The following is a 24,605-nucleotide window of genomic DNA, read 5'->3' on the forward strand; positions in this document are numbered from 1 at the left end:
AATCGGCCTCCCCTTGAGCTATGGTGCGAGACGATACGAGATGAACCACGACAAGGTTCCAAACACATCCTAAACAAAGAGTCATCGGAAAATAAAGGAGATTCTATCAATAGAGAAAGCCCCCACAACGGCGGCGAGTGAGATTAAGATGACCATGGAATCCAGAAAGAAAGCAGAAGTGGTGGAGAAAAAACTTACCTTCATGGCATTGATAAGCAAGATGGTGGTAATAGTAGCGGCGATGGCGGCGGGTAGGGATACGGTGGAGGCTAGGGTATGTGATATTTATATACAAGGTGTGAAGAGAATAGTGTGGTTGGATCTAAATCCAATGGTTGAAATTGATGAGCGGAGGAGATTATGGTTTGTCGGCGAGGAGAGTACAGAGCAACGACTATCTAATTCTAGCAATTGAAATGGTAATCTAGAGGTAGTAGCTAGGAAAATGCTTAATGGTTGAAACTTCTACCATATTATGCAAGAATTAATTTACATATTTCTACTTTTATCTATAACACCTTGTCTCAATACACTGAGTTTTTAGCACAAATCACCTAAAGCGTTAAACAAAACTAGAATATTGTTATAATTTTTCATAAATTATTCAGTGTGACGAAGTCATCAAGCATGATTTGTTTAAAATCCATATCAGTTTTTTTTGTCAAACATGAATGTTTCCATCCTAGAAAGAAAATCATGATTATTACTCTCTCTTTTATGTATATATCCCTTGTCCTTAAATATAATGGATTTTTAGTTTAGGTCAAACCATGTTAAATTTGAAAATATTAAAAATATCACCACTTGTTCAAAGAGAGCAAGCAAATAGGTCCGTAGCTTATCTTTGTGAGAAAAATGTTTTTTAGCAGATTGTGAGAAAAATGTTGGGTTGAAGTTGAACACGTCTCCCCGCGGGAAGGAAGTGTATGGGCCTATAACTCATCGCATCCAATATGGGCCTGTAAAGTTTCTCTGGGAGCGAATTCCTTTTGTCGGCCCATCCAAAAGAGGCCGTCGTGGAGAAACCAGGTTCGTTGCATTCGCGCAGCAAAAAAGAGGAAAAAGAAAGAAGAAAGAACAGAGGAAAGACGAAAGAGTACAACGCGGCGGCGACACCACCGCCCGCCGCCTCCCGCCGCGATGGCGATGCGTCCGCTCGCCAGGCTCCGCCACCAACTTTCCCCCTCCCTCCTCCGCCTCCATGGCCCGCGGAATGGGTGGCCTCCCGCCTCCGACTCCGCCTTGCTCTGGCGCGGGCTCGCCTCGTCATCACCTTCCGCGGCCGCCACCGCGGCGGGTCGGGAGAAGAGCTCGAGACGGACTCTGGGGTACCTGCTCGGCGTTGCGGTCGCCATGGTCGGCGCCTCGTACGCCGCCGTCCCGCTATATCGTCGCTTCTGCCAGACTACCGGCTACGGCGGCACCACCCAACGACGCGAGGTCTGGACTTGCCCTCATTCTCGATTTGGTTCGATCCAGTTATTCTGTGTGCAGATGTGCGTTGCCCATTGTTCGTATATTAGGATTAGGTGCTCCATTTCATCACTGGCCGGCGCTAATTGCACTTTGCAGTTTGCAACACTCCATCTCTATCACTGGTAGGGTTTAGTAACATAAGCTGATACGGCCTACTATATATTTCTTGTAGAAATAGGCGTATTTCAAGTCTATTTTCACACCTGTGGTCACCAACAATCCACAGGCAACGTGAGTTGTGAGGAACGGGAGAAGTTCTCCTTTACCGAGCTTTACTTTTAGGGTCCGTTCGGTTTTCTCGGAATGCACCAGGAACAATTCCAGCTCCTCAAAATTAGTATAAATTATTGAATCATTCCGGCTAGGAATTATTCTAGGGCCCTATTCCTAATCAACCGAACAAGCCCTTACTGGTAGAAAATTGTTCAGCATTCTTTGTACACATTGCCAGGTCTTTAAACATTACTCCATGTAGGTCCACACATAACGATTATGACCAATCAAGTGACAGCACGTCAACAAAACAAAGCATGTGAATGAGCTGTAGCCTTCCCGCTTCTAGTCCGCCTGTCCTTGACGACCCCCAGGTGTGACACCTATGTTGTATTTAGTTCATGGTTATCATGTACTTATTATGAAGGGAATATGATCTTTATCTGAGTTGTTAGGAGTTGTCTAGTTTTAAAGGTTGTGTTACCCTTGTTGCTGTGTTTGTTAAAAAAAACGTTTATAAAAACAAGGAATGTGAAGTCACATGTTCCACTGCCTAAAGCAAGCAGCCAGCAATGGTAGGGGCAGAAGGGAGCATTGCACTGCAACAGAAACATCTCTGAGCCACAGTAAGCCCAGTGCCCGAACCATAAGATGGAGGTGAGTTCGAGTCTTGTAGGTGAGGAGTCCTGACCGGAGAGGCAGCTCCTGGTGGCAGATGTACTCCTGCTCCTGTTATTGGCTTCATTTAAGCCTTTACTTGCCGCCCTGGACTGCTGGAGTTATCACTGGCTCAGGGCTTTTCATTCCTTACAGCTTAGGCTGAAACTGTTCTGGTCAGACATAGCCATGTACCATATCGAAAATTGTGAAATAGTACGACACATGGAAAATGGAGAATATTTACTATTTTATTAAAGAACATGGTAGCGAAAATGGAGAATATTTACTATTTTAAAGAACATGGTAGCAAATCAAGCCAATGGAAATATGCCAAACCAAAAAAATGGTGAAGGTGGGACTGGCAAGTTTTCATTTTCCCCACAGAGAAATGGAATGTCCCATCTTATATTGCACTCCATGCACACTGGTGTTTGTACACTAACGTAACTCAGGAATGTGCTCCTTAATTTTTCTTAAAAGACATTATTGTTCTGGTTCATTTCCTGGGTGAATGCTGACATAGATGATGCATATATTTAGACATCACTGAGACATAATTATTGTGAATTTGTTTGTGGAATTGATTGGAATTCATATGCCTGTGCTATTTATTTGCTGCCTGATTCTTGGTATGCCAATTTCTTGACCATTGAGTAAACTTAGGTATGTCTATATCTAACTCTAACTTCATGCAATTGTTCAGAAATGTGGCTTATACTTAAGCAACTAGGAGTTTCCTTAGAAATAATTAACCCATTGAAAGTTTGGTACGATGTTATATCCAGTGTGAGCGTTTGGATTCATGAGCTTGAGTGTTTTTGTACTCTATGCAGAGTGTGGAGGAGAAGATCTCGCGGCATGCTCGAGACGGAACTACAACATCGCGGTGAGCCTGGCTGAACATGGGAATACCCAGTTTTTGCATTTTAGTTATTTCATGTTCCTGCATTAACACTGTATTACTGAACCAATTATTCAACGAAATAGTTTCGTCTGAATACTTTGTTTTGCCCTGGGATGCTGAATGCTCCATTAAAGACCTTAGTTTCTTGGGAACACTATTTTGATTGAAAGATAAAAAAAAGGCCTTACTTTTGTGGAAACGCTAAAAACAATCGTGTGTTTTCAGCTAGATGCCAGTTGCTAAATTAGAATCTTACTTTACGTCTCAAACATGGCACTGTGACTTTCTTTCCTTGATGTCTGTTTAACAGTGTTTATGGTCACATGTACTTCGATTTCAATAGTTAATCTTATATGACAACACAGGACTTACAAGATCCAGTGAAAAGATATGTAGGACATGCAATGGTAAAGGCTAAGTTGGTACATTCTTGATGACCATTTTATTCCTACGATGATAGTGTTCTTTAATCGTATGCTAGCCCTTGTATAACTTGAGCAAACATATGCCTAGTTTCCTTAGGGCATCCGGAGTGTTGGGAATAAGGAGGTCCTAAGGAAGTTAGGGTCGACCTAATACATAACAAGGTTGACTCTAAGGAGGTTCTAAGTAGAGAATTTTTAAAGCCAGACCTCAAGCCAAGGCCACAACCTCAAGGATTAAATTATTGAGTTTGCCTATGTTGCAGTTGCCATCGCGTGTTCGGGGATGGCATTGGCGCCTCCCCCCACCACGGTCACCGGTGCTTTTGGTGGCCCTCGCGGTGGTGGTGGTCGCTGGTCGGATCGGGAGAGAGTGGTGGAGGGGATGGAGCTAGCGTTGCTGGGATGGGGGCAGGAGGCGACATCTGGGCTGTGGCGCGTGGCGTGCTGTGGAGGGGGGCAAAGCAGGGCTTCTGGGATGGGGTGGTACTGGAGGGGCGGAGGTGGTAGATGCAGGTCGGAGTGTAGGCGGCGCTGGAGGATGCGGAGGAGACAGATGTCGGTGGAGGTGGCACCAGATTGGGGACGAGCGGAAGTCAGCCGCTCAGGAAACTTGCATTGTGATTTTTTATTTGATATATGGTGGGGTTCACCTAAAAACTGATCTGGGCCTTAAATGTAACGGAGATGGCCTTTGAAATACGATGCCCTTATGATTTAATGAAGTAAATCGACCTTTTTCCCCGCTGCTTATTTTACATGCTTAGAGCTTATGCACTGATGATATCTGTATTTCTGCTGTTGTGCTTTTTTAGAGTTTATTGTTGTTCTTGCCCTTTGTTTTTTCATTCGTTTTAGAATTAAGGCATTCATTTTGCTTGCAGAGAAATAATTGTTCAATTTAATGCTGATGTTGCTGATGGAATGCCGTGGAAGTTCATCCCTACACAGAGAGAGGTGATATTTGGGATTCAAGTCCAGATATTGAGCAGTTTCTGTTGTATGTATACTTATTCTGGTCCTATTTCATTTATTTTAGGTCAGAGTTAAACCTGGTGAAAGTGCTCTGGCTTTTTATACTGCTGAGAATCGCAGTTCAGCTCCAATTACTGGTGTATCCACATATAATGTTGCTCCTATGAAGGTTTGAAATTGCAATAGGGTTCCGTTCGTTACTATTAACGTAATTCACATATACGGATGTACCTGCTGTTTCTTCTTGGAAGCTAATGAAATTATCATTGATTTAGAAATGTTGTGTGATAGTTTGGTCAATTTGGCACAACACTGTTTACTACTATACTATGGTTTACTCGATAAAAAAAAAGGGCGTACCCAGTGCAGAGCTCCCGCTCTGTGCGGGGTCTGGGGTAGGGTGTAAGTGGCAAGCCTTACCCTCGCCTGTGCAATGCGAGGAGACCGCGACTTGAATCCGGGACCTTCCGGTCACAGGCGGTAAGACTCTACCGCTTGCACCAGGCCCGCCCTTCACTATGGTTTACTCGATAATGTAGCATTTTCCTTCTGGCAATATTCTATAGTTTATGCTAGGTGTAAGTTACACTCTTCTTCCATGAGTACACCCTTTTTGTGAGAGCATTCTCGTATGGAACAAATTGTAGTCAATTTTAATTGTAGTGGGTGATAAGGATGTCATTGATATATTGTAACCAGATGCATGTAGCAGATTTTTAATATTATTTTCTGGATATTAGTTTCAGTAGACATCCTTCATTCCTTGAAGATTATATAGGCTTATCAGGCTGCTTAAGTCTTGAATATTTGACCAAGTTTGTCAAATTGACTTTATTTGTTCCATTTGCCTGTCAAAACTAATGGATGCTTTACTGTCTGTGAAATTGCATGTCAAACACCAAAGAGAATTTGAGAATACAAAACTTTTGATAGGATGCTGCGAAATTGTCTGTCTATTCATGTTGCTATGGAACAGAGGCACTGAGCTTGAGAATAGTAACCATGTCATTAGCTAATAGAAGTTTTCACTTGTTCGTCTGAGTTTACAGCAGTATTTTACCTTTTATCCTGCAGGCTGCGATTTACTTCAATAAGATACAATGTTTCTGCTTTGAGGAGCAAACACTTCTTCCTGGAGAACATATTGACATGCCAGTAAGCTTACTTTGCTAAGCAATATTGCATACTGACTGTTATATCTACTATTGTTCGTGCACTATGTTTTGACGACAAATGCTCGTGAAATTCTCAGGTATTCTTCTATATCGATCCTGAGTTTGAGACAGACCCCAAAATGGACGGGGTGAGCAATATTGTTCTTTCGTACACATTCTTCAAGGTGAACGATAGTTAGAAAACTTGCCAACAGCATTGTTGTATTAGGAAAATAACACTTGAACAATCCATATGCAGATATGCTGCGAAATAGCATCTCATGTAACACCAAGAGGATTTTTTTTTTTGGGTGTAGTTAGCTCACATTTTTTTGTGGAGAATTTTGCAAATAATCTGTAACTGTGTACCCGAGGGTCAACACGATCAAGTGGATATCAGTTTTCATACTGCAAATATGCAATCTCAAGACTGAAGTATGCATTTCATCGTAAATCAGGGGGCGAGGATTCCCCCTCTTTTTTATGTGACTGAGCGCACCTGCCATAAAGCTGCAAAAGCGAAACGAGACAGGTAAATTGGCCTTTCAGCCTTCGCTATGTCAGATCATCGTTAGTCGTACTCCGTATCAGCGGGTGAGGAATCTCGAGGATCCTACCGTTCGATGGTAGGGTCGTATCTTCTCAAATGTTCATCGCCCAAAAACTTCACTACACACTGAATCGATCAGCTACGCTCCTATGCATGTTTAAGGAAGAACAATTTTTTTTGTTTTTGCGAATCATTGTAAAATAGAATTCTGGGACCAACTTCCACAGGTTGCCATCACCTACACATGCATGTTGAGATTTTTAAGGATGACCATTCATACACTATTTCAGAGAGAGAGAGAGAGAGAGAGAGAGAGTAATGAATTTTCTTACTTTGATCAAAGTTTATAGAAAAAATACATCGTCATTTATAACATTGAATTAGTTTTATTAGATTCACCATAAAATGTGTTTCTATGTGCATTATTTTGAGCTTGTATGTGTTAATATTTTTTTCATAAAAAACTTGTTAAACGCCATGTTCGTTTGGCTGATAAGCCATGATTGAAAATACTATTAGCTGATTTGTTGTGAGAGAAAAATACTATTTGTTAGCTGAAAAGTACGGCTTATAAGCCTAAACGAACAAAGCGAAAGTTAGAGAAATTTAACTTAGAAAATAAATAAATTGATACGGTACATACTAAATCGGAATGGAGGGAGTAGCTCACCCAGCAACGAGAAACAAGTAGTACTACTGAACACTCATCCGTGAACATTTCTTCTTATTGATGTTTAGGGTGCCCTTCAGAGCCTAAGGCCAGTCTTGATGACGAGTTTCATTTTCTAGTTTTCAAGACTACCACGTCAACTCTATAGACTTGGTTTGAGAAATGAAACTAACTCTCTTTCATTTCACTGTTTCAAAGACAAACGCTTAATGTATGCAATATATTGTGACCCAATATACAATGTAAACTATGTGGCCTTAAAATTATATCAGAACATATACATTCGATCTCCTATTCCGGCTTGTTCTGTAAAAAAACTAGAAGCGTTGGTAGAAGCACGGAACAAGCGTTGTAAATAGCAGCAGCGACCCACTGCGTCGTTCTAGAAGCGCCAGTGCTGGTGCATGGCGGTTGGCGGAGGTGGGTGCAGAGCGCGAGCTGGGCTGGCTGCTGGGGTTGACGGCGGACGCGGGGAGCACGACGAGGCCATACCACTGTGCCGCCGCGTAAACGCGCTTGTTCCGTGCGGATGCCGCCAGCACACCGCTGAAGGACCGCCGCCCGACCGGCCCGCCGACATATCCTCGTCTGACGAGTGTGACTATGGCGAGGCTGAGGCCAGGACGGGATGGGGGAAGGGAAGCGCGATCGATGGCGACTAGCAGGCACCGACGGCCATGTGCGTTGGCGCCGCATAGGAGCGCGGGGTGTGCAAGGAGGATGACAAGGGATAGCGAGCGGGAGGAAGAATCACGATTCACGTCGCAGGAGATCCAGATGAGCGAGCTAGAATGAAACTCGACGGGCTCAGTGGAGGTTTCAACCGGTTTCATCACCTGGTATTCGTTCAGGTTGAGTTTCATCCTGATGAAACTATTCTCTCTCTCCTCGTAAATATCTTACCAACTCAGCAGTTTTGCTGATGTGTCACAGCATTAATTAAAAATAACGGTCTTTTTCTTTACACAAAATTAGGACCCATTTAGTTTCTAAAAATTTTTGTCTCCTACGGTAAAAGAGCATGTTTGGATACCTGCATGGAGTACTAAATGTAGACGAAAAAAAAACTAATTACACAGTTCTCGGCAAAATCGCGAGACGAATCTTTTAAGCCTAATTAGTCCATGAAAAGCCAGTAACCCCAGTGTGCTAATGACCGATTAATTAGTATCATTAGATTCGTCTCGCAGTTTCCTGATGGGTTCTGTAATTTGTTTTTTTTATTAGTATCCAAAAACTCCTTCCGACATCCTTCCGACACATCCAATATGACACCCAAAATTTTTCACAACCCCAACTAAACACACCCTTATACTCAGGACTGGAGCCGTAGAATTGCCCGGCGGCATGATGCGGAATTTCTGGATCACCCTGAGGGCAACTCTGAAGGCGACCACGCTCCCAACTCCGATCTAGCTCGCCTCACCAGCGATCTGGACCTGCTCCACTGTTGGCCACTGCGGCTACGGCGTCCACGCCCCGTCCACCGACCCTCTGTCGGTGCCGGCCACCGCATATCGTCGGTTAGCCGTTCTTGGTGCTATCGACCACATAGTGTTTCTCAAAAACCCTATTTCCCTCTAGGGTCTAAGCGCCGCTTAGGATCGTAGAGTTGGGATCGTCTTTGTGTCTGCATCTTAAGAGAGCAGATCACGCCTGTTGCCCCTCTTGATCGGATCGCCATGGCGTCGACTGGAGGTGGAGAGAAGGGAGCCCGTAGCGCCTCCGTTGGGGTGATGGGATCGCAAGGAGAATGTGATGGACTGCTGAGGTTAAACCTCACGGAGGCAGAGGAGGCAATTCTGGACTTCAGTGCGATGAGGGAAAGGACGAACCACTGCTGGTGGAGTGGGCAGTGGCGGGAAAGATCCTCTCGCCGTCGGTGGTGCACGTGAATACTACTCACTCGGCTATGAAGCCCGCCTGGGGGAATCCTTGCGGCCTGAAGATTCGGGCGATCGGGGAGAAAGCGGACAACATGTTCGTTGCAGAGTTTGGCAGTAAGGTGGAGATGGATCGAGTGTTAGCGGGCGCACCTTGGATGGTGGGTAGACACGCCGTGATCCTAAAGCCATATGACGAACGGCTCTCTGCCTCAGAGATCATTTTTTATCGTGTGGAGCTTTGGACCAGGATTCTAAACCTACCCCTAGGCTGGATGAATCAACACCGGGTATCCATGCTATGAACCTGATCGACAATGTGATCAAGATGGATGTAGATGGTGATGGAAAGGCCAGTGGAGCGTTCTTACGTGCCCGAGTGGAAGTTGAGATTGATAAGCCCCTACGTCGTGGTGTTCTGCTCCGGATTAGTCGTTCGAAGGAACCACGGTGGTTTGAAGTGCGGTATGAATGTCTTCCTTTCTACTGCTTTGCGTGCGGGATCATGGGCCATTTTGAGATCGAGTTCCCAAATCCAGTGCCGAGGAATGAGGTCGGCAAGTTACCCTATGATGTGCAGCTGCGGGCATCGGAGGAGCGCCTCAGGCGCGTGGAGTCCTTTGCTAAAGCAGCAGCGAATCGTTTTGTAGGGTTCGTCCTCAGGTCATCCAGGACGCAAACAGGAAGGGTGGGCAGCGGGCGATCGACCAAAGGTGAGGGGGGTCTTGTCAGTCATTGTCGTCCTGTGGATGTTGATGATGACCCGAAGGTGCAATCACCTTTGAAGGCACCGCCGGAGACGATCAGAAAGAGCAAGGTGTTGTTGGTGGGAAAGCTGGCAGGAAGCTGAATTTGTCTGGAGAGGATAACTCTTGACAACCAGCTAGAAAGAGGAAGTCGAAGCCTCTGAACCCAGCGATGCAAACCCTGGACCTAAATGTCCCGATCACGGGGGCGAGTGCTATCGTGCCAGTTAGCTTGGTGAACTCGAGGGTGAGCCAGTTGGATGCGAACGCATAGAGCAGTGGTGGGGATCTTGAAGAGACACTGAAGAAACAAAGAAGGCGGAGTCTTTCACACAATGTAGGATCGACGGAGGCTACGATGGACAGCCCCCACCGGGCGCAATGAAAATCCTATGTTTGAATTGCCGGGGTTTGGGGCAACCCGAGGCAGTTCAAGAGCTTCATAGCTTGTGTGAGCTACATCGCCCTTGGGTGGTTTTTCTTTCGGAGACGCGACTCTTCAGTGACCGAGTAGATAGTTTGATTCGATCACTGGGGATGGAGGGAGGTTTTGGTGTTGGTACTCACGTCAGAGGTGGAGGTCTCGCTCTTCTGTGGAGTCAGAGCACTACTACAGGATTGATTTTGCGTGGGGTTACACTTTAATTAACGGAGGCGGTCACAAAATACCAAGACAATTAACGGAAGCGGGCATTTTCATTTACGGAGGCAGACACTTTGCCCGCCTCGTAAAATTGATTTACGTAGGTGGTCATCTTAAGACAACCGCCTCCAAAAATAATCTATTTTCGGATGCGGTTGTCTAAAGACGATCGCCTCCATAAAACCATTTCCGGAGGCGGGCCTCCAAAAAGGCCGAGGCCCAACAGGCCCAGGCGAGGCCCGATAACCGTCTTCAAATATAAATACATCAACTTAGGGTTTCTGGTTCACACTCTTTCTCATACTGAGCCCGAGCAGCGCCCTTCCCCTCGCGAGCATGACTCCCTCTCCTCCGACACCGAGCCCGACTAGCACCCCTCCCTCTCCCGCACTCCCTCCCTCTCTCAGCCCTTGTCCCCCACACCTCCCTCGCTCCCACATGCCTTCCTCCCCCTCTCTTCCTCAACCGCTGGCGGCGGAGCAGTAGTGGCCAGCGAGCGCAGGAGCAGGAGCAGTGGCAGGCGGGCCGGCGGCGCGGGGCGCCATGTCCTCCGGGCGGATCCGCACCCCTTCTCCACCCGAGGAGGCGCAACCGCTCCTTCTTTGGCCATGGCAGGCCCAGATCCGGCCACGGCGGGCGTAGATCCAGTCGAGCGCCGGCGCACCTCCATCACCGCCCAACGCCTCCTTCCCCGTCTTCCCCATCAGCTACGCCTCCCTCCCTCTCCCACGGCGGTGCTGGAGGTCCTGGATCCGCGCGAGGAGGCGGCGGCGGCGTGCTCCACCAGGGCGATGGCTCCCTCCCTTAGGCCGCCCAGATCCGGCGAGGAGGAGGCTAGCCGTACCCAGATCCGACGGGGAGGAGACCGGCCGCGCCTAGATCTAGCGCGGAGGAGGCCGGCCGTGCCTAGATCCGACGGCGGCGACGACAGCGGGCTCGATTGGGCTCGCTATGGTTTTTTTTATTTTTTTTTAAATCGATTAACGGAGGCGGACAGCTTAATGCGACCGCCTCCGTTAATCGATTAACAGAGGCGGGCAAAGCAACCGCCTCCAAAAAGATTGAATTAACCGTGACCTTTTATTACAAGCGGTTGCAATGTCCGTCTCCATTAGTTTTCTGTACTAGTGGAGGTAGCTGTCAAACCGCAAAGTTTTGATAAGCTACATATCGATGTTACAGTTAACCTGATCTCGGCATCTTCTGAGGTGTGGCGTTTAACGGGTTTTTATGGAGAATCTAGATGGCAGCTCCGGCATAGGAGTTGGGAGCTTCTCAAGTTGCTTCAGTCACGCAGTGACCTTCCCTGGCTTTGTGCGGGGGATTTTAATGAGGCGCTGCATGCAAGTGATCAAATTGGTGGTCAAGTACGATCTGAGCAGCAGATGGATGGTTTCAGGGATGCGATTGCCTTCTGTCGTTTCTCTGATGGCGATAATATCAAAGTGCGGCTGGATAGAGGATTGGCAACCGCGGACTTTCTGAACCTTTTCAGCTCCGTCAAGGTGTGGCACATGCAGACGACGGAATCGGATCACTGTTGTCTTGTACTGGAGTGTTCGCATGGAGGTGGCCGAAGGAACAGAAAGAAACGTTCGTTCCGATATGAAAACATGTGGATTAGGGATCCCTCATACACAGCCATGGTGGAATCCACCTGGAACTCCATGGATGATGCGGCTTCGCTGAGTCAACTTTCCACTCAGCTTGCCCGTGTGACGGGCGTGATGAAGGGATGGGAGAAAAACTCTTTTGGCTCGGTTAAGAGAGAGCTGGCAGACCTGCGGACCGAGATGGAGCGATCACGTCGCTCAACGCTGCGTTTCGGGCCGTCGAGAACAAAGCGACAGCTGATGGCGAGAATTTCTGAGCTCTTGTCAAGGGAAGAGGTGATGGAGAGACAGCGATCCCGTGTCCAATGGATCAAAGAGGGTGACCGTAACACCTCCTTCTTTCAGGCCAAGTCAAGGGAGAGAGCAAGAATTAATAAAATTAATGCGCTCAAGAGAGGGGATGGCTCCATCGTGACTTCCCAGGAGGAGCTGGAGGTAACGGCTATGGAGTTCTATGCCAATTTATTCACCGAACAAGAAGTTTTGGACCCGGGACCGATCCTGAATTGTGTCCCAGTAAAGGTCATGACAGAGATGAATGAGCTCTTAACACAACCTTTCACGGTTGAAGAGATTCGCAAGGCGGTGTTCATGATGGGCACCAATAAGGCTCCCGGGCCTGATGGCCTAACAGCCGGGTTTTATCAGGTGCACTGGGAGACGTTGGGTCTGAGCATTACATCAGCGGTTCTGAATTTTCTGAATGGAGGCGCTATGCCGGAGTCGATCAATGGCACCACTATAGTGCTCATTCCGAAGGTGAAGAATCCATAGGAGATGAAGCAGTTCAGGCCAATTTCGCTTTGTAATGTGATATATAAAATATGCTCGAAGGTGTTGACCAACAGATTGCGGGGCTGTTTAGACGATATTATTTCAGAGGAACAGAGTGCCTTTGTTCCGGGTCATCTAATTACAGACAATGTCCTAGTTGCATATGAGTGTACACACTATCTGTAGAGGAAGAAGGGTAAAGTTGGTGCTTGTGCAGTGAAGCTAGATATGGCCAAGGCATATGACCGGGTTGAGTGGGATTATCTCAGGGGTGTCATGCTGAAATTGGGGCTGCATGAAGACTTTGTTTCACTTGTGATGAGGTGCGTGACATCAGTGTCCTTTGCAATTAAAGTTAATGGTTCACTGTCGAATGTCTTCAGGCCCTACTAGAGGAATTCAGCAGGGCAACCCCATTTCACCGTATCTATTCTTGATGTGCGCGGAGGGGCTCTCTTGTTTGCTGAAATTTGTCGGCCCAATGCATCTTGCCAGGGGTGTTCGTGTGGGTATCCACGCTCCTTGGATTTCACATCTTCTCTTTGCGGACGATTGCATAGTGTTTTCAGAAGCATCACAGAGAGGGGCGGTCAGACTTTAGCAAATCCTGGACATCTATAGCAGGGGATCGGGACAGCTGGTTAATTGGGACAAGTCAGCAGTTTTCTTCAGTACAAACTGCGACTAGCAGGCAAGACAGTTAGTCCGACAAGAGCTCCACATTGATAATGAAGCCTTGTCCGACAAATATCTTGGGCTTCCAACGGCAGTAGGCCGGTCCACGTTGGAAGCTTTTGATTTCATGGCAACAAGGCTTAAGAATGTGATCGGGACATGGAGTGGTAGAGAGGCGAGTTGTGCAGGAAGAGAAGTACTTCTCAAATTGGTGGCTCAAGCAGTCCCTACTTACTCAATGAGCTGTTTTCTCCTCTCTAACACAACCTGCAAGAAGATGAGAGCGGCTATAGCAAACTATTGGTGGGGAAGCTCGTCGGATAATAGGCATATACACTGGTTGCGTTGGGAGCGACTGACTCAACACAAATCAGCTGGTGGTATGGGCTTCCGTGATCTGCACCTTTTTAACAAAGCTTTGTTGGGCAAGCAGGGCTGGCGCTTGGTGACACGGCCGGACAGCCTCTGTGCGCGGGTGTTGAAGGGCAGATACTACCACGATGGTGCTTTCATGGGCGACACAAGGAAGAGGCACGCGAGCCACACTTGGCGTGCCATTCATGCTGGAAAGGAGATTCTTAGTAGGGGTTTGATCAAGCGGATCGGTAATGGTGCTACTACCAACATCTGGCGAGACCGATGGATCCCACTGCACTTTGATGCGAGACCAATTACGCCTGGAGAGGGACAGGATGTTTCCTTGGTCTCTGAATTGTTAACTGATTTTGGACAGTGGAATGAGGAGCTTATTCGTGAGATTTTTCTCCCAATTGATGCCAGAGCCATACTGTGCATACCAATCAGAACGCAAGATGAAGATTGGTGGGCTTGGGAGCTAGAGAAACATGGTGACTACACTGTTAAGTCGGCATACCGCAAGCTAGCAGCGGTACACTCGCGAGATGATGAACTTACACCGGGTGGTTCAGGTGATGAGTCTTGGAACAAAATCTGGAAACTGACAGTCCCGCCGAAAGTAAAAGTGTTTTGGTGGCGTGTTCTACATGAGTTCCTACCGGCGAAGGAAATTCTCAATAGATGTCACATTGAACCAACAGCCTTCTGTGATCTATGTGGAGCTGAGAAGGAATCCATCAAGCATATTCTTACTGAATGTACGGTGGCAAAGCTGTTCTGAAAAGCAGTCAAGTCTCTGGCAGGGGTTAAATTACCTAGACTCCACCCTGCTACGTGGGCAAGTGATCTACTGCGACCTGATGTGTGCACTGACAAGAGCCGTAGCATTCTTTTGATCGGCATGCATGCACTATGGTCGCAGCGGAACAAACGACGCCATGGCGAAGCTGAACTTCCTATCAGGAGTGCTGTGCAGTGGTCGATCGACACACATATGACCTCTGGCAGCTGTCCAAACCGCAGCAGCAGGTGGTGCAGCGGCACACCACACCTATATGGCAGCCTCCGCAGGAAGGGTGGACTAAGTGCAACGTTGACGGTGCGTTCTACCAGGACCTGGGACAGGGCGCGGTGGGTGCGGTTCTCCGTGACTCCACCGGAATGTTTGGCGGTGGAAGGGCGCAGTGGTACTGCCATGGCCTCGATGCCCTGACCATGGAAGCTCTGGCGTGCAGGGACGGGATGGCGTTTGCAAGAGAAAAAGGGAGTGCAGAGGCTCATTTTAGAAACTGACAGCCAAGAATTCGTCAAGCTCTGGGAAGCGGGGGTGATTCAGAGGTCGAGGATTGCACCGATCATCAGGGAAACTCGTGATCTTAGTATATGTTTTTCCGCTTTCGAGTTATTGTACTCTAGTAGATCTTGTAATCGAGTTGCTCATACTCTAGCTAAGCAGGTCTCAGAGGACAGTAGGATGGGCGAGTGGCAGTTTGCCCCGTCCTGTGTCGCCCACTTGATGACTGCTGATTGTAGCCCTTATGTTTCTTGATGAATGAAAATCCCAGAGTCACAAAAAAAAAGTATTAATTAGAAATGAAACTCCTTTAAAACCTCCATTGATGAGACTGGCCTAACTCTTATCTTAATTTGTTAGCAAACTCAGAGTGAGAGCGGGGGTGCTCTAATGCTCTAAACAACATCTCAACACCGGCAGTGCTCACGTAAAGGTAAAGTGGCACCTGGCGGCATGGTGGATCGCCCTCAGCTTTGCCGCCGCCCAGACATTTTTACGAGCGAAACGAGGGTCGTCACTCACAGGACGGTCCTTCCTGTTGCTCCGACGGCCAGCAGGGAGATGGGAGGCTCGTAGGAGTAGAAGGGCAGCACCCGGCAGGCAGTAATGGGCAAACGGACCAGAGCCAGACCATTGAGGAATCGAGGATGGCACGCAACGCACGGGCACACTGCAACCTGCGTTGCGTCTTGCGTTTGCACGCCACGGCCGGCGGCACGCGGAACCGAAGGCACCCTGCCGGTACGCGCCAGGCTGCAGCCGCACCCGATCTTTTTTACTCTTTATTTACTGCAGCACTGTTCCGGCGTGAGCGCACGTCGCGCTAAGCGCGGGGGAGCGAATCCGCCGTACCGATCGCACTGCCTCTGCCCCGCGGGCCGCGGCATGGGAACATGACGCGACGCGACGAAATGGAATCAATCAAAGGAGAGCGGAGAGCGGAGAGCGGAGAGCCGAGAGCCGAGCCGCCAGGCGCCATAGGCCGGACTGCCGGAGCCCCGCCAGGCCGCCACAGCAACCCGCCCACGGAAACCGCGATCGCGCAGGCGACGCTGCTGCTGCCTGCTGCAGACTAGGGGGGAGACGGAAGAGGGACGAGCCGGGGATCGTGTAACGGCAGCATGAAGCGCGGCACGGCGCTGCCGGATCCGCGCGCACCGTGCGTGCCGCCTCCTGAGTCCTGACACCGTCGTGTGGGTAAGCCTGGCGCGGCGGTGGCGCGTAGCGGCCCGGCGGTAGCAGTATCACTGGCAGCACGCAGCAGGGCCGTGGCCGTGGCACGAGCCGGCTTTCGCAGCGCTGCATCGCTGCTGCCTGCTGCTACGGCCTCGGCCTCGTGTCAATATGTCACGCCTGAACGTTGACTCTTGGAGTACGTGTGTACCTGTCGCGTGGTGGAGGGTCCCAAGGATCGGAGCAGCAGGGATCCGTTCATTCGGACCCGCGTCCTGACTGCGAGTGACTTCGTCGTGCGTTTCACATTTGTACGTATATACTACTACTCCTAGCACGTACGCTGTCCGTATACATCATGGTTTCTCGCTGCAGAGTAGTAGCGGATCTCATTCGTCCGTGGAGCTTTCACTGTGACACAGGGGGATGGGCGTTGGATTCGCGCTGTCACATTTCAGATCCGATGTGGATTAGGGACATGCATGTCAATCGGCTGCAGGAGCGAGACAGCAAAGCCGCCATGTACCCGAGACCCTCTTTATGTCTCCGTCCAAGGTGTGTGCGCCCGTAACATGTTTTTGAGCTTAATGGTTATGTAGATGTAGACTTTCAGGAGTATTACACCTAGAAGTGCATGGGAGTGACGAAAAGAAGCACCGTTCTGTAAATGGCAAGAAAGAAACGCAATTCTAGCTTTGAACCTGGATAGGTTATAATGAGTTGATGAATTTCATTTCATTCGTTAAAAAATGACATGATATTTCAGCGTCAATTGCATGAACGTAACAGCGTAATTGACCTTAAGTAAAGTGAGAAGTATATTGCATTGCACAATTTTCTTCAATTTGAACCTTACATTGCATGGGTTGTGCTCTAAAGGGTTTGTTTGGTTCCACCTCAGACGAGGTTGCCTAACACCAGCAACAGTCCTGACCGTCCACTAGATTGCGATGGCTGCCTAGGGATAAACATGTCTAGGAAGATAGCATCCAAACAACCTCTAAGTCGTTTAGGCACCATAATTTTCTACCTCATAGTTCATGTTACTGTGTGGATCACACCGTTATTTGTATGTGTGGTTAAACTGTAATTAATGTAAGACTAAGACCTCACTAGATGCTCATTCATGATAACATATGGATGGTTTAAAAAAAGAAAAAGAAAAATCTCCACGCTGGGGTTTTGTTACCTTTTATGTAGTTCTTTGTATCCACTTAATTTGTATAGTAATTTTTGATAGAGAGATAACCGCGTAACTAATTAAAACATACTAAAAATTGACCCAACAAAAGTACAACCGTAGAAGCATATATAAGTCATCTTTGAGGGACTGAAAAATGTGGGTTAGCAAATGTGCCAACACACATGAGAAGTAGCGGTTTGAGATGTACTCCATCTGTTTCAAATTATACGATATCTTTGTCTTAGATGTATTGTTTTCCTGTGTATCTAGACATATTCAGCCTATTCGGGAGGCCGTAAACGATCGTGGATTATTTACTGCTGGCTGGTTTGGTGTGAGAGAAAAACACGGTTCCCGGCTGGAAATTTACGATCGTTTACGAGCAAGCGAACAGGCTATATCTAAGTGCACAGCAAAAATATTGTATCTAGAAAAGCAAAAATGTTTTATAATTCAAATGGACGGAGTATAAACTATTTGAAACATTTAAAAAAAATGTAACTACGATGGATTTATATTAAAAAATATATATACATCTATTGAATGGTATATAGGTATACATCTACTCCCACTGTCCATATAAGTTGACGTTTTTAGACTCTTTCACAGTGACTAATAATGCAGAAGGTAAAAGACTAAAACGCCCCTCAAAATGTAGAGATGGTGTATACACGCTTGTATGTATTGATGTAAATATGTTAGGTATTATTAGTTCACTTGGTATGGCATCCTCGCCTGTTGTTCCCGGCAACATGTTTCTGTCTTCTTGTTGGGGCACATTGAATTTTATGTAGCAATCTAGTATGTTTGGAGTAAACATAAATGCAACTTATAATGATATCTATACAAAGTCATTCTGATCCATTAATAGTGGTTACTGATGAAGCCGAGAAACTAACCCCCTTCTGAGGTGAGTTCATGTAAACCTCCAAGCAGTTGTTGCATGCATGTACTGAACGGGGATTTTGTAGTGAGTTCATTAAAGCACCCAGTTCAAGTTTGTCACCGAACTTAAATTTCATGGCGATAGTTAGCAAGAAGGCAAGAGATCACGAACATATCAATGAGACAATGACTTGATGATCAAGTGACACAGCATTAATTAGCAGAGCCGTGATAACAATGAATATCTCATCATCAACAATTAATCATCAACTCATCGAAGCAAAATCACCCAAAGGAATTAGCAGCAAAAGGAGGTGTTAATCATCGATCGCCGCCAGGGCGAGGCCATACGCCATTGCCGCCTACATGCACATCCCGCTGCCCCTCACCTCCTCGTCGTCCTCGACGTCGGCGCCCATCGCCGGAGACATGCTCCCACCTCCTCCAACGCCGCCGCCGCCGCCGCCTCCACGCGTCGTGGACGACGACGTCTGCGCGGCCCCACCGACGCCCCGCGCCCCCGCTGCCGCCGCCGCCGGCCTTGTGGTTGTGCATCCATACCTTGAAGACCTGCCTGGTGACCCCGATCTCTCGGCAGAAGCGGCCCACCTCGTCGTCCCCAGGCGCGCGGCCGGGCTCCCGCTTGGGCATCCGCCAGCCGAGCCGCTGCGCGAACCGCGCCATGCGCTCCTTCTGCTCCTCCGTGAACTTGGTCCGCGTCCGCCGCCTGCTGCTCCCGGAGCCGCCGTGCGCGCCGCCGCCCATGCCGGCCGCGGTAATCGCCATGTGGTGAATGCCGTAGCCCGGGGACGCGCCGGGGGAGGGCAGCATTGCGCCGTGCGCCCCCGCGGCCGCGGCGTCCAGGAACGCCTTCCGGTGGAAGTTGCGGTGGCAGCCGCAGGCGGCGCAGAGCATCGCGGCGGGCTGGCCGTCGTCGGGGGTGTACTCGCAGCACCCGTCGGAAGCGTATGTCCCGAGCTTCGCCGCGTGGTTGCGCATGCACTCGCGGTACACCTCCCGCGGCCGCTCCTGGTGCTGTTGCTGATCCATTGTCCGCCGGCCGGCTCTCCTCCTCTCCTCACCGCTAGCCTAACCTCTTCTTGCCTTTCTCTTCTTTTCTTGGCTGCTTCTTCTGCTCTCCTTCCCCCCTCTCTCTAGCTAGCTAGCTACTAGGCATGTGGCTCTTTGAGCAGCAGCTGTGTTGTGTGCATGCTACGTGGGAGGTCGAGAGGAGAGAGATCTAGTATGCCAGTGCCGGTGATATATGAGCTGTAAACATCTCTCAGTTGTTTGCTGGGATGCAGATCGAAGGCCTGGTACGATAATTACGAGCACTGAAGACTGCAGCAATGTGGTGGGTGATGAGATGTGTACGTACAGTTGTGGGTTGGCAGTTTGGGGCACGTCAAGATTCGTATGGCTGTCCTTGAGATCTTTGTAATCTGGGGCTGGGGCTGTGGTTCAGGACCAGAGCACAGGCGAGCAACAAGCAGCACAAGCCAAGCCAAGTACTACTGGTTGACTTTCCTATATGGCTTTTCTTTGAAGGGGAGAGCTGGTAGTAGGTGCAATGGTTCTGAGCGAGTGACCCATATCTTTCAAGATCTACTGCATCTTCGGTTCCAGGACTAAAACAACGCGTCTAAGCTTGCGATGCATCATGCATGCACAAGCACAACAATTGCTTTTTATTGTGTCAAACCAAAAACTTATTATGATTTGTTCAAACAAGAATTAGCCATACTCGATGTGATGATGATCATAGACACTCGTCGAGTTTTTCCTCTACTATTTATGTGTATACAACACTTGGGATGTATTAGAGAAAATGTTGTACTTCATCTGTCCTAAAAAAACTTGGCAGAATAGTATCAAGGACAAATGACCTTGGTACTCCTACTTATATTGAAGTGTTACCAAATATGGCCCTCACTTTTTAACCTTCCACAATAATAACACCCTCCGTCTTGCAAAGAATATCATTTTCATTTCTCGAGAAATCAAATATTTTCAGCTTTGATCAAATATATACGAGAGATTATGTGCATAATAAGTATCATTAGATTAATAGCTGAATATATTTACATTAGCATATTGTTGAGGGTGGCCTAAGAATCTAAACAGAACCGTAGCTAATTTTAACAGCTAATTGTTAGCTGGCCACGTTCGGATTGTATGGTTCTGGAGGAATTTGGATGGTTTGGAGGAATTCTGAATGAATCTGTGAGAGAAAAACATTGTTCCAGATGAAAAAAAGAAGCGGATCAAGTCGGATTTAAAGGCACGCGAACGAGGCCATAGGATGCAAACAGACCTATAAGATACATGGGATCTAGCACAAGAAAATGTTGTATGTGTGAAGGTGGAATGTTCTGAATGTTACTTGTAGTACTCTGCTTGAAAATGAATAATATTACGTGTAACGTTGCGTTGTTAACTGTTTTGCACGCGGTCCTATTTAATTTCGAACTTTCTTATTGGAACATTCCATAGCGTTAACCGGAGTGGGGACCCTCCTTCCTATTTGAAGACACTCCATAAACTTTTCTTAGTACTACTACTACTATGTTAACCAGGGTTAGCATATTACACTGAAAGCACTGGAGTGAGTATAGTAGCACAAGTGCCTGTTTAGTAGAGTACGGCTCTATCTGATTTGGAACCTTGCCTAATGAGGAATAATATGGTAGTAGCTTGCTCAATGCTCGTGGACAAAGAAGGTGGGTCGGTGCTTCCTGCACAGCCTATTTTATGCTCTTTGGGTCGAGTGTACTGTACAGATTAAGAGGAAGACTAATCAAATAGTGTACGTAGTTAAATAACTAATCAGCATTGGAACTTGAGCTGTGTAAGCCCAGACAAAAAAAAGAGTATACTACTACACCTACTACAATGCAGCTTGTCCCAATAATTTATGATTTTGTCTTGAATAGATAGATCTCTCCACCTTCACTTTATTTTAGTCGAAGTATACAGAAACATGTGGTACTTATTCAGGCCATTTCGTTTGTAGACGTGGCGTATCCTCGGCTGCTTGCTTGCTATTCTCATCCATTACATCATGACGAAGTACGTATATATTCTGCACTCTATCGCATTGCTCGTAGAGTGCATTCCTTCCTTGTTTTATTTTGTTTGTTTGTTGATCTTTCGTCTTTCAGTATAAATAATTTTTCATCAGATGTAAACTAACGTGTTAGCGAAACAGCTTATTGACGTTTCAAACTAGACGCTCTCTTAGCTAGGGTGCTGCGTGCTAGGCAGGTGCCTGTCAGCGAGTGAGTGTGAGTCCAACTCGCACGCCGACAACCCTACCAGCAGCTGACCTGCAGCGGCTGATCACACAACTGACCGAGCAATCACTCAGCCTGTTCGCTTGTTGGTTTCAACCAGCTCAAACCAGCCAATTAACAATATTTTTCTCTCGTAATAAATCAACGTCAACTAACCTAAACCATCCCAGAAAACCACCGGCAAACAGGCCGACTATCTCCGCGCCACACCGCGGAGCCCTGACACCGTCCTCTCCCTCCCCCATATCCGCATGCTCCCTTCCCCGACCCGTCAGCCGTCACCCTTTTTCAGAGTCCAGTCCATCCCCCCCTGGCGCGGACAGTGCACGGGTTGGCGGCACATGGGCTCATGCCGGCGTGTCCCGGAGACGGCTCCAGCCCTCACGTCCACGACTCGCGTGCGTGTTGCGGCGGCGACCGCGCGCGACGCGGCCACGCGATCCACGGGCAAGGGTACAGGGTTGAGGGGACAGGCGCGCACGTGCACGACCCTGGCTGGGCGTCTCCCTCCCTCGACGCCGCGCGCTGCGCGCACCAGCCACGAACCCCTCCTCGGCCCCGGCCCTCGCTCCTCCCCACCTCCCGTGCGGCACCCGGTGGAAACGGCCCGAAGCTCCCGTGTGCCGTGTGGTGTGGTGTGGTGTGGTGTGTTGTGGGGGCGCCCGTGCCCGCGACAGACGACGGCGCGCGCGCGAGAGAGAGAGCCCAGAACCACAAGCGGTCGAGGTGCGCTGCATTCGGCCGTGTATAGGGGGTTCGCGCGCGTGATTATGGTGGTGCATTGCCATGAACTGTCTTGTCTGATCTGATCCTATCACGCTACCGTCGCGGCAGGAACGTATTTGCGAGCTGGAAAGAAGCTCATCTGCTGAGCTTTCAATCAAAAAAGAAAAGATGCTCGGCTGCTGTGCAGGAGTTGGGAAATACAAACAGTGGTGAATCTAACCTGAGAATTCGCCTAGGGCGGATTTATACTCTAAAATTTTCGCTACCAACGGCAACTTATGTTTTGGGCAAAAATTTTCGCTACCTCTGTCACCTTCACCGCTTCCGCCTAACTCTAGCGTCCTCCAAGGGTGGGGATATGGTGCCCGGCCAAAGGGACCTAGGGCGGCCGCCCTAGCTCACCTGTGGCTCCGTCCCTAGATACAAATTGTGTTCCCGTCTAGATCGTCGTAGCCTTTTTGGCTCAAATTTTGCGGCTAGGTGCGTGTGGAGATACAAATTCGAATCATGAGGGGAAAAATCATCTACACGCTTGTGCACCTTCCGATAGGCGCGTGTTGACAATGTGAGCCGCTTTTACGTTATTGCTATGCTGAGCTCTAGAATCTAGTTATTACACTTTTAGGGGATATTTTCCATGTATTTTAATTCTTTTAGCTAGCTCTTACACCTTTTTTTTAAAAAAAAACACTCTTATATACATAAGAGCCGTTTGGTGGCGCTTCTTGAGTAGATTTTCTGTGAGAATCACTACTTCTTAGCCAAACAACAAAAGTCCACCTTTTTTTTAGAGAGAGGCAATCCACGCACAGATTCTGATGGGAACAAACATTCTCTATTTACATCACATTGGAAATTGGGAGCTTAAAAAATCCCGCTCTTTACTGCTCCTATTGAATCTCCACCAGAATTACTCTAAAATCAAAATCACCAGAGAATAAAAAAAACAGATGTAAAAATCAAATAATGAAGCTCTGCTAAACAATGCCTTGTATGAAGTGCTTTTTATTTAGCAAGCACCGCAATGTCTCACTGAATTTGGTTTGACCCGCTCGCTGAAACCTGGCTGTATCTTTTCAGAGGTTCAGCTGCATGTTCCGCACCATTAGACAGAGAACATGACATGCTACTCAAGTAGTCAAGTAGTACTAGATAACATTTATCGTATCGTGTTGCCAAGCTCGAGATTCTAGTGGTGTACCGCAACAGAGGTACAGTGAATGTGAATGGTTCCCCTGCGAGATCTTGTGGTCTCGGTAGGAGGCAAAACGTGACCGCGGAACGTTCGAGCCAGTACGGGGCATGTAGCTGGTCACGATTCCATGTGGTTCCATTCTATGACAAACTATGACAAAGGGGCGATGCAAGAGTTGTTGATATACCCATGTTTCTGTCATAGAATGGAACCACATGGAATTCATATTAAAGATAGGCAAGATTTGAATATATGGGTATAGCTTTTATATCAACTAAAAATGTATATACTTTAGAAAGGTTGTTCAATAAATTTTACTCCCTCCGTTTCTTAATATAAGCCATATAGATTTCTAAAAAAATTCCAAAATATAGGTACGGATCAGCTCCCACGCCGATTAGTTTAGAAACCTTCCCACCATACATAGCACATGCCCCAACCAATCCCTTAGATTTAGGAAGCAATCTGATTGGAGAGAGAGAAGATGGCCTGATTTTCTTTTTTTCCTCGGTCTCACACCCTTTCCTAAGCTATGCGTTAATATTGGTGCTAAAAACTATATGACTTATATTAAGGAATGGAGGGAGTATGTTTAATCCAGATATGCTGTATAGTTTAAATGGATGGAGCGTATAGCAATATATGTAAGCATACCTTTTCCAAAAGATGTCATTATGTCAATATCGTATCTAGGATCCGCAAATCACGATGCATATCAAATTATCGATCCATTTTTCTTACGTCTACAACATCATATATAACAATAAACAGTTACTATTAAGCAAAATATTATGTCAACTGCGGATCGAATATGTCTCCATCGTGGCTGCAGTTCTTGTAGCCTCACCAGGACGCATCGCCAGCTAGCTACTCCATGTCTCCATCGCGGCTTGCGCTACTTCTTTGTATAGGCAATCATGTCTGTGGCCTGCTGGTTTCTGTGGCTGACGGCCGATGCTATTTTGTTGTGAGAGAAAAATATTGTACCATAATTGAAAAGACAGATTGATAAAGTTTAAGCAAACATGGCAAAAAAAATACTATCCGTTCAAAAAGGTACATTTTAAGTCAAGCTTCTTTAATTATGATTATTGTTACAGGGAATATTATTAAAATTTATGATTTTAAATAGATATCATAA

At 47.5% G+C, this 24,605-nt stretch overlaps 1 protein-coding gene and 1 pseudogene across 1 annotated transcript; one reads left to right on the plus strand and one right to left on the minus strand.

Annotated features, from left to right (window-relative positions):
- Nucleotides 1-1,054: 1,054 nt before the first annotated feature.
- On the plus strand, nucleotides 1,055-6,224 carry LOC136474428 (cytochrome c oxidase assembly protein COX11, mitochondrial-like). Its single transcript, XM_066472007.1, has 6 exons — nucleotides 1,055-1,440; nucleotides 3,183-3,235; nucleotides 4,560-4,632; nucleotides 4,715-4,819; nucleotides 5,725-5,805; nucleotides 5,903-6,224. The coding sequence occupies exons 1-6, from the start codon at nucleotides 1,141-1,143 to the stop codon at nucleotides 6,002-6,004; spliced, it is 714 nt and encodes a 237-aa protein (XP_066328104.1). The 5' UTR covers nucleotides 1,055-1,140; the 3' UTR covers nucleotides 6,005-6,224.
- A 12,311-nt stretch (nucleotides 6,225-18,535) lies between these two features.
- Nucleotides 18,536-19,353, minus strand: LOC136474434 (zinc-finger homeodomain protein 11-like; annotated as a pseudogene).
- Nucleotides 19,354-24,605: the final 5,252 nt, after the last annotated feature.

This window comes from Miscanthus floridulus, chromosome 1, assembly GCF_019320115.1.
Source record: "Miscanthus floridulus cultivar M001 chromosome 1, ASM1932011v1, whole genome shotgun sequence".
NCBI classification, from domain to species: domain Eukaryota; kingdom Viridiplantae; phylum Streptophyta; class Magnoliopsida; order Poales; family Poaceae; genus Miscanthus; species Miscanthus floridulus.

What these genes read in the sequence shown, in the direction of transcription:
- LOC136474428 (XM_066472007.1), top strand. Translation starts at nt 1,141, where the DNA reads ATGGCGATGCGTCCGCTCGCCAGGCTCCGCCACCAACTTTCCCCCTCC. An exon ending in TCATCCCTACACAGAGAGAG is followed by an intron (nt 4,633 to 4,714) that starts GTGATATTTGGG and finishes CATTTATTTTAG; the next exon opens with GTCAGAGTTAAACCTGGTGA. An exon ending in ATAATGTTGCTCCTATGAAG is followed by an intron (nt 4,820 to 5,724) that starts GTTTGAAATTGC and finishes TTTATCCTGCAG; the next exon opens with GCTGCGATTTACTTCAATAA.